Source organism: Manis javanica, chromosome 11, assembly GCF_040802235.1.
Source record: "Manis javanica isolate MJ-LG chromosome 11, MJ_LKY, whole genome shotgun sequence".
NCBI lineage: Eukaryota > Metazoa > Chordata > Mammalia > Pholidota > Manidae > Manis > Manis javanica.
The window spans coordinates 38,846,083-38,855,950 of NC_133166.1; the positions used below are offsets into that span (position 1 = coordinate 38,846,083).

At 51.6% G+C, this 9,868-nt stretch overlaps 1 protein-coding gene across 1 annotated transcript; it reads left to right on the forward strand.

Moving 5' to 3' along the window:
- Nucleotides 1-4,208: 4,208 nt before the first annotated feature.
- On the forward strand, nt 4,209-8,680 carry TMEM86A (transmembrane protein 86A). Its single transcript, XM_037027056.2, has 3 exons — nt 4,209-4,489; nt 6,553-6,817; nt 7,189-8,680. The coding sequence occupies exons 1-3, from the start codon at nt 4,469-4,471 to the stop codon at nt 7,623-7,625; spliced, it is 723 nt and encodes a 240-aa protein (XP_036882951.1). The 5' UTR covers nt 4,209-4,468; the 3' UTR covers nt 7,626-8,680.
- The last annotated feature ends 1,188 nt before the right edge of the window (nt 8,681-9,868 follow it).

Sequence of the window (9,868 nt, forward strand, 5' to 3'; positions counted from 1 at the left end):
CAACATAGGCTACACTGGCCACTCCAGGGCTCACCTGCCTGGCCCAAGTGGGCTCCAGCATGACAGGCATTCTGGAATTGAGTGTTTTCAGAGGATGGATGATCCTCAGGTTTTGTATTCCTCAGCTGACTCGTATAAACAGAGAGGGTAGGAGGGAACTGCAGTAATCCCCTGGGCTAGAGTTCCAAGACTTGAGCCTCACACAGACTGTGAGCTGATAAGAGCACACAGGAATGGAGGAGGGTCATTGTCCTCTGTCTTTAAAGCTTCTGACCCATCACAATGGGGAAGCAGAAGCATCTATCACATGTTCTAGAGGGTGAGAACCAAACTACAAAGACCAAGATGACCTGTGTAAGCATACACTTCTCTAGGTGTTTCTTTCTCCCTTTGAGTTTATACTTGGACGTGGGTATATCTGGATATTCCAGATACATCCCCAGCATATCTGTTTATCTGTGTGCTTTTCTCCTTTTTTTGTTTTTTCCCTTAAATGTCATGACCCCCAGGGCTTGGTCTGGTCTGTCTTCTCTGCTCCCTTAAGATTCCCTCCTTGGTTAATCATATTCATACAGCCTTCACTGTGGCTGACTTCCAAATCTATATTCCTGTCTTCACCTGCATACAGCTCCAGATTTGTATCCATTTCTTTCCAAAAACCCCTACTTGGCTTCCCAGGTCTACAGGTGGGGCAGGGCTGGGATGGAATAAGGGTGACTGGCTTTCAGAGGTGGTTAGAAGTGTTCTGAGGGTCTGGAACAGACATACAAGAGATTAACTGAGATCCATCAATGGATCAGAAATAAGGTAAATAGTTTAGAGCTGGATTACAATATTGGCCAAGTGGGGAAAATCAAGTGAGAAGAAAGTATCCTGTGGGAAAAAAGGCACGGGGGTCAGAGATAGAGGAGGCTGCTGGGTGAGAAGGGCCACAGGAGGAAGCAAAGTGATGTGTGGTCACCATTTCTGTTCATTTTTCATGTATCTGGTATGTAAGATTCAGGAACAATCAGAGAAGCTAAGGAGCGGAATTAAGTCCAAACTAGATTAAATCCAAACTCCATAGCATAACATTCAGATCCTTTCTGACCTGGCTCATGCCTACTATTCCTGGTTCACCTTGTTCACTCCCCAGCTCACCACAGTACTACAGGCATTTCCCTGAATTCAGTGTGTCTCTTGGGCCTCTAAGGACATAGGCAATTCCTTCTACCTAGAACATCATTTCCTTTGGTATTTACTAGTAAATACCAACCCATCTTTGAGGATTTATCCCCAGCTGCCTCAACCCCTCCTGGCACAATTAATCATTCTGATGTCTTTTTGATGTCACTTGAGTCATACCCTCATACCTCAACTACTTCAACTGCATTATAATTGTATACTTGCTGCCTAAACTGAACTGTGCACTCTGTGAGGACAGAGCCTGTTTATTACTGAAGTTGTTAAGCCCTAGCATCTAAATAGTGGCTAGCACAAACTCGGTGCACAGTAATCATTTGTTGGATGAATTAATGAATGGACGAATGGGCTCACGTTCTTATAGGGGAGGCAAACAAGTAAAGAGAAAATTACAAAGCAGGGTTATGCTGTCAGGTCATTTTGGGTACAGAGAGGAAGGAATGCCTAATTCCAGGCAGCCCTAACCCACTTCCTGCCCCTGCAATACGCAATTTATCATAAAAACACCCAACAGTAGAATAAAAGCTTATTTTTGAAACAAACAAGAAATACTATCCATAGGAATGAAATTAGATAAACTTGTTCTTTGTGGGCAGGGGTAAGTGCCTCTGCTCTGCTGGTGACTGGTATTCAGTCAGGGTGCTGGCACACTCCAAAATATAACTGAGGAGAACATAATGATATGGCAGAGATGGGGGAAGGCTAAGGACACTAGTCAGGGCTGAAGGGACCCAGAGACCAGCAACAGCAGGAAGCTGCCGCCGCCCCTGAGCGTGAAATCCAGAGTGGGCGTCTGAGCTGCAGTCATGGAGGAGCACAGCCAGTGTGAGAACCTCAGCCTGGCCTGGCAGGCTGCTGGTGGGGGAACCACAGCCAGGCTCTCCTTCCATCCTCAGATCTGCCTCTGGTCCTCATTAGCTGAACTCAGAAGCCAGAGGGCAAGCGAGCCCTGGTGATGCAGTTCACAGAGGTCAGCCTCCACGGGTAGGGTGGAGAAAGGCTGAGAAGGCAAACAGAAAATAACCAGCAAGGAGGGGAGCTGTTTCTGCTTTGCTGGTAACCTACATATATATGATCATTGGCTATCAGGTATTCAGACAGATTCAAGCCCTTTGGATGACAATTCCATGCTTCATGTTTTGTGTGTGTGTGTGTGTGTGTGTGTGTACATATATATATAGTAGGGGTTTGGGGTGGGACAAGGGTATCTATGTTTTTAAAAAGCCTCCCAAGTAATTTTGATAGGCCCTGCTTATTGAGAACCACCCTCTTATTTTTATAAATAGGGAAACTAATGTCCAGAGAAGTGAAAAACAACCTGACTTGGCCACTCTCTGTTTGAGAACTGTCCCTCAGGTGATGCTAAAAGGTTTGGCTGGAAAATTTTCATGTTTATATGTATCTTCTAGTCCAGTCATTCCATTTTATTGATGAGAAAACTGGGCTTCCAAAAATGGAGTGATGTGCCCAGTTATACAACTAGTAAGTCACAGAGAAGGAGGGACTAGTACTAAGTACAGTATTTTTAACTCTCAATTCAGTGTTTTTTGCAGGCAGCATATTTGTAGGAAGATTTTGTGTGTGTGTGTGTGTGTGTGTGTGTGTGTGTGTGTGTGTGTGTGTGTGTGTGTTAAAAGCCCTGAGGGCAGCAATTCTCATCTTCCATTCTGGTAAGGAAAGTCTCTGCAGCCCCTAACTGGGAAGAAAGCAGAGCAGGCAGAGCTCATGGCTCCTAGGTCTCTGCGCAGATGGGGCTTGAAAGGTAGTGGAACACTGTGGGGGACTCTCAGTACCAAGCCTCAACTCTTAACTTTATTGCGCCTGGCTCTGAATTTCTGGTGGCCCCTTGTGGGAGGAAGTCACAGGAAACCTCAACCCATGGGCTTCTCCCTGGCCAGTTACAAGGCTAGGGTCCAGCACTAAGGCCTCAGTGTTACCATCCTAGGATGTTTAAATTCCTTCATGGCTGCTAATTAGGGTTGATTAGGGCCTAAACCCCATTTCCCAAAGTCTGACATACAACTACTTCTCTCCTACAGCAGACCAAAGATCACCAGCCCATTCTTTAAGATCTATCTGAACTTTCCATGTCCAGAGAGCCTTCTAGGTTTAAATGTCTTGAAACTAGCAACCCCTCCCCCTCCCCATCTACTCAACATGCTAGGCTTGGGAGGAACCTTAGAGATCATCCACTCATCTTATATATGAGGAAATCAAGGCCAGAGAGGAAGTGATTCACCCAATCACACTGCACTGAGTAGCAAAACAGACTAGATTCCAGTCCACTTGACTGCCTACCAGTCCATCCATGTAATTCCCATGGTTCTGAACACAATTGGTTCCAAATGTGCCTGTGTATCTTTATTCTGTAATCTCAACAGTAAATCTGCTTAAGTTGTATTTTTGGCAAAGTTGGTTCACACTCCTCTGGGTCCTTAAAAACGCTCAGGTCTGCCTGTCTGTCATTCCTGGTGCATTCCTGTGTGTAGTACAGTTGTCTGAGTTGTGAGAGATGTGTACCTAAGGGCAGTTTCTGTGTTTGTTATGGGTCTATAGGCTACTGCGTCTCCGTTTTTATGTTAATAAATGTGTGTGCACATATGGTTGTCCAGTTTTGTGTATTTATGTTCTATGCCTAAGGGAAACTGTGATTCTGTGTGTTTGTGTATATATAAGGATTGTGGGTCTAGGGCTGCTGTGTACCTATTCGTCTCTTCTCCTGTCTAAGGCTGTGTGTCCTCTGACCATCGTGTATCCATTTGGATGCATGTTTGTACACAGTGAAGGTTGTAGCTTTAATTGCAACTGTGTCCGTGTGGACTGCAAGTTTAACGTCCAAAGGGAAAATGTCTTTGCCTTTCCCCCGGGTTATGAGAAAATGTGCGTAGCCATGCCTCCAGGGCAGGAACGTGTCTGTCTCTCAGCCAAGCTCTTTCACCCAGGGATCGGGATCATGGTCACGTTCCGGGATGCCTTTGGCACGGCTTCCCGGAAAGGTGGAGCCTCGAGGGCCCCGCCTCCCGGCCCCTGCGAGAAACCTCTTTTCCAGCTGCAGGAGCCCGGGACCCGGCTGGCGCCGCCAGGCGGCCTTCCCCCCGCCCCTCGGCACGGCTCCAGCCAACTCATTGGCCGAGTCCGCGATGACGTCGTGGGATCACAGAAAGAAATCCCAGCGCCCGGCGCACCGGAGGTATTCTTCGTCAGCTCGGGCTACCTACGTCCTCGTTTCCTCACCTGGCCGCTGCAGCCCGCAGCGCGTCTCAGCGCTGCGCACATCGCCGCCGCCATGGTGTCCCCGGTCACTGTGGTGAGTGAGGGAGCAGCGAGCGAGCCAGTGTCTCCCGCGGCCGGAGCCCCCCGGTTTGGGGACTGGGCTGCGGCGGGCCAAGCTGCTGGGGGCCGAGGAAGCGCAGGGATTCTGCGGCGGCCGGCGGCCCCGGGCGGGAGGCGGGCGCTGGTACGGCCCCCTCCTCCCCAGACCCGCGGCGCCCCTCCTCCGTGCACCCGCGTCCGCCCGCGGGAGAGAGGACAACAGTGGGCACGTGACTCGGAAGCGTGACTTTGTTGATGTTTATGTTTGCCGCGGCTCGGCGGGGTCGCTGCCGCGGAGAGGAAGAGAACTGCAGAGGGCCGCGGGGTTCGGTGTGGCAGACCACAGGGAGGCGTGGGAGGCGGCGGGAGAGGGCAGGAGGGTGACTGGGACCTGCTCGGAATCCTGTCCCAAATGTGTTTACTTCCCTTCCTCATCTTATAAAGTAGTCGCGGGCGGGGAGGCGATGCCCCTGAGTCTAAGCACCATTGACAATGCGCTGGAGGAAGAGGGGTGATTTCTATTGACACCTCTTCACTGTTTCTCAACTCGAACCGTTGTCTCTTTCCCACCCTTCTAATTCTGGTTTCTCTTATGTCTGGTCACAGTCTCCCCAGCCACAACTGCCTGTTTCTCCTAGGAAATAAAGGGCTGGGGGAGGAGTACGGAGCAGATGTTGAGGCTTCTGAGGGAGGGCAGGTGGATGCTGGGGAAATCTGGGGACTGTGGGGCTGTGCCTCTTCTCCAGTCTCCTCTGCCCATGCCCCTGCCCTGACGAGCCATGGCGGATGGTGGAATCTTCTAGGAATGAACTTAGTTCTTCCCCCTGCTCCCACCCCTGGCAGAGTAAGGGCAGGCTTGGACCTGGACCCATCGACATGCTCTTCCCAAGCTCCTTCATAGTCTGATCAGTCCACAGGTAACTGGTGGGAGTCTTGAGTGTGTCCCCAGAGCCCTGTGCTGGACAGCCATAGGCTGGTCAGAGTGTAGGTATCCAGGGAACCACAGCTGCTCTGAATAGCCCCCAGAGACTGTGCACCAGAAGCCCAAGGAAAGAGGCTTCAGGGGATCACAGATGCAGAGTATCTGCAGCAGCGCCCTTCCTTAGCTTGGAGAGTGCCTGAGGTAGCCTTGGACACAAGTTCTTTAGCTGCCCTCCCCCCTAATCTGGCTGAGACCAAGTCAGCTGCTCTAACTTCCCTCTCTCAATTCCCCACTCCTCCAAGCCTGTCTGCTGGCTTTAGATCAAAAGCTGGGAAAAGAACCCTACCCCCTCTTCCTTCCTCTCTTTCTGATGTGCCTTGAGTTGCTCTCATTTTCTGGGAAATTAGAGTGACACCCTCCTCCAGTCCCCTAACCCCTGAAATTACTGGCATTTCAGGGACTGTTTTCTTCCAACTCATGGGTCCATTTCTGTAGCTAACATTCCCATCTTTCTGTTTGCCCTTGATGGTACCTTTAGGCTGTGGCAGCTGGAGTACAGGCTGAGGAGCGCCTGTGGGGGCTGAGGTGACTGGCAGTGCCCACCCTCATGCATTCCTGGCACTCACCCACTGTTGCCAGGGCCCTAAGCCTGCGTCCTGGCCCCACGGCTGAGGATCACGAGGTGGCCAGTTGTGGCATCTCTGTGGTTTCCTGCTGATTCCACTCCATTCCAGACAGCTGGGGGCTGTTGCTGGCAGAAAGGGACTAAAGGGGCTTTGGAGAGGGAGAAGGAAGGGCCAGGAAGGGAGAAGCACTGGGCTGCAGAAAGGGCCATTATCCCAAAGTCATTTTTCTGCCTAGTGAGTGACCATTCTGGTCCTGCCCCAGGGTCAAGAATGGCCTGGGGCAGCAGGAACAGTGGAGCCCTTCTTCCTATCAATTAAACCTCTGGGTAGTGATGGCGTGTTCACACTTTGCTGGCTGGGCTGGCCACACTGGGTTTCTGTGTTTCAGTCCTCCCTGCTTGGGAGGTAGGGCTCTGCATGGATGTCTGGGCTGAGGGTGCTGGATCTGAGCTCCCCTGTGGGCTTCTGAGCTCCTAAGCTCTGAGTGCTGCCCTGTCCTATGTCCTCCAGGTAAAGAGTGAGGGACCCAAGCTGGTGCCCTTCTTCAAGGCCACCTGTGTGTATTTTGTGCTCTGGCTGCCCTCATCCAGCCCATCATGGTTCAGCGCCCTCATCAAGTGCCTGCCCATCTTCTGCCTCTGCCTCTTCCTTCTGGCCCATGGCCTAGGATTCCTGCTGGCCCACCCCAGCGCCACCCGCATCTTTGTGGGGCTCGTCTTCTCTGCTGTAGGTGATGCCTTCCTCATCTGGCAGGACCAGGGCTACTTTACGCACGGTCAGTTGCCACAGTAGCTGCCTGGGAGGAATCCTGGGGCTGGGCACTAGAGGGTCATAGGGGGCTGAGGATTTGGGAGGGGATTTTGAACAAGAATAAGGGGAATCTGAGGGGCTCCGAGGCCAAGAACTGTGGGGCTCTTGTAGGAGGGTGACCTTGCAGGTGATCAGGCCATCAGTTTTGGAGGTCCTCAGGGGAATGCAGGGGGTGGGGGTGGGCAGTGTTACCTTTGAAGATTTCTTCCCACCCCTGGTACTCCCTAATCAAAGCTCCTGGGTCATGCTAAGCACTTGGCTCTCACCCCAACTCCCTTTTACTCATTACTCACCTGAGCCCGTCCTCAGCATCCCCTCATTCTCTTTTATTCCCAGGTCTGCTGATGTTTGCTGTGGCCCATGTGCTCTACGCCTCCGCCTTTGGCATGCGGTCATTGGCTCTTCAGAAAGGTCTGGTGATGGCAGTGCTATCGGGCCTGTCCTACGCCCTCCTCTACCCATGCCTCTCAGGTGCCTTCACCTACCTGGTGGGGGTCTATGTGGCCGTGATTGGCTTCATGAGCTGGCAGGCTGTGGCAGGGCTACAGCTGATCGGGGCTGCCTGGCGCTGGACTGAGTTGGCAGCAGTCAGTGGTGCTCTGCTCTTTATCATCTCAGACCTGACCCTCGCCCTCAACAAGTTCTGCTTCCCTGTGCCCTACGCACGGGTGCTCATCATGTCTACCTACTACGCTGCCCAGATGTTTATCGCCCTGTCAGCTGTGGAGAGCCGGGAGCCAGTGGAGGATGATAGACGAAGCAAGACCAACTAGGACGCTAGGATCTGGTTGCCCCTCTCTCTCTCTGGAGCTGGGGTCCAGAACCTAGGAGCCTGCAAGAGCTGGGTCGGGATGGCTGCAGTACCAGTCTGGGGCCAAAGAAACCGCCCAAGAAATACATGAGTTTGAGGGGGTAAGCAGGAGAAGGATCTCTAGTAAAGCTAGTGGTCCAAGACAATGCCAGGAGCTAGAAAGATCCAGCCTAATGCTCTAGGCTGGAGCCAGAAGTAGACATCTCCTCTCCTGTACCCCATTGCATTGTCAAAGTCCCGCAGGAGGGCAATGGTGCTCAGCCCCTTGATGTCCCCCAACTTCTACTAGATGGAAAGGTCTGACTGCCCACTCCTACTCTTCCTGATCCACATGGAGTTGAGGGAAGAGGGGAGAATCTGCTGAGATGATCCAAGGCTGGGGCTTGAAGCCCCTTTCACAGGCCCCTTGTTGGGAAGATTGGGTAAGGGTAGAGCCTTCCTCTCTCTCATCTATCCTTGTTACTTGAACAGTCTTAATCTCTGAGTGGTGGTTGGGAAGGTGAAGGGGTGTTTGATTGAGACAAGATTGGGGATTTCTTTGGGAGCTTGGGGTCCCAAGGACTCATGATGGTCCCATCTCTCTCAAAGGTCAGCCTAAAGCTCAGGCCCCAACACTACCACCCTCAGACCCTATCTCCAGGGCTGGGGTGAACCATGCCAAAGGACAGGGCCAGCCTATGTGTGTGTGTGTAGTCTATTGCCCAGCCTTTCTGGGTTTTTCTTTGCCATCTGTCTCGGTCCTGCTGTCTGTCAAAGTCATGTAGGGAGAGAGCCTCAGGGAGGTGCTGAGGGGGTGCTGAGCCTGACTCAGAAGCTGGGACCCCCCTCCCCCATTGCTTTCCTCCCTGTCCCTCCTGTACTGGGAGGAAAAGGAGGGTGCTCCAGTGACACTCTAGGATCAGAAGACCCAAGGCACATTCAATGCAAGGGAAGCAAGGATGGGACAACTCCATCCTCTACTGCTCATGTGAAAAATAAAAATAAAAACCAAGGGCCACTGGTTGCCCTACTTGTCTAGCTGTGTGGCATGTGCTGTCCAGAGACCCTGGATGTTGTCACAGCCTAGGCCACAGTCCTGCCAGTGCATCCTGGCGCTGGGCTGGCTTCCTGGCTCTAGTGACACTGCACTGGTTGGAGTGGGTCTCACTCCCCTGGCCATGTGTACAGGCAAGGATGTAGTTCAGGAGGGTGGGGGATGGGTAGTATTTGCCACTGTCCAAATTTATCCCTGATGTACTCTGCTGTGTATGGGCTCCCAGCACCTTTGATGACTTTAGTTACTGAGTGTTCTTTACCGCTGCCCACCTCCTCCCCTCCCCACACCAGACCTGCTTCCTCCTCCAAAATGATCTAGATTCCCTTAAAGCATCACCTTTCTCTTAGACTCTGGGTGCAGTTGAACAGTGGGAGGAATGAGATTAGTTTTGCTGATTCATACTTTAGATGAAGCCCTGCAGAATAATGTGTCACCCCACTCCATGGGCATTTGCATCTTAGTGGGCAGTGCCATGACCCAGAAGTAGAAAGGGAAGTATTAGGCGATAGTGAATATGCCATTAGTAGAGAGGGTGTACGGTTGTGGGAATATGGTAGAGAATACTCAGGTCCCATGTGAGTGGTGGATGAATCAGTGCTTTTCAAACTAGGGTCTTTACAGAGATCCCTAGATAACAAAAGGAAAACACAATAGGGAGGCCCAAAGACCCTCTATCCTTGTTTCAAATCCAGGAGCTTCTTACGGTTTTTTTTTTTTTTTTTTTAAGGATTCCACTGAAAAACCTAAGTTGAAACCTAGTGAGCTGGGTGGCCAATCCCTTAGCTACCCAGATGCACTAATTCCAAACACAGTGAGAACCCTGGACACTAAAGAGGCAAAGTCCTGATTCCTTCAAATCCCAGAACTCTGAAGACAGACTTCCCTGGTGAAGAAACAGGAGAGAGCAGAATGGGGATAAGGATGGAGTGAGCAAGACTTGCCCCATCCCAAGTGGGAAGGGTTTGGTGTGGCTGTAAAGGATGGGAAGGCAAGTTGAGGCTCAGTTTAAAAGGGGCTGGACACTCCCTAAAGGGGGTTTGGGCCAAGCTCTCAGGGGTCTGGGTTCTGTGATATCCCCATTCCACTCCCAAGTTCATCTCCTTGGTCCCTACTGCACACCACCTTCAGGAACAGGCAAGAGTGAGCCAGGTCTGTTTACTGTCCCATCC

Bases quoted from the DNA above. Each gene is read 5' to 3' on its own strand.
- TMEM86A (XM_037027056.2), top strand. From the start codon at position 4,469: ATGGTGTCCCCGGTCACTGTG. The intron at 4,490-6,552 runs GTGAGTGAGGGA...TATGTCCTCCAG, and splicing joins TGGTGTCCCCGGTCACTGTG to GTAAAGAGTGAGGGACCCAA. The intron at 6,818-7,188 runs GTCAGTTGCCAC...TTTTATTCCCAG, and splicing joins CCAGGGCTACTTTACGCACG to GTCTGCTGATGTTTGCTGTG.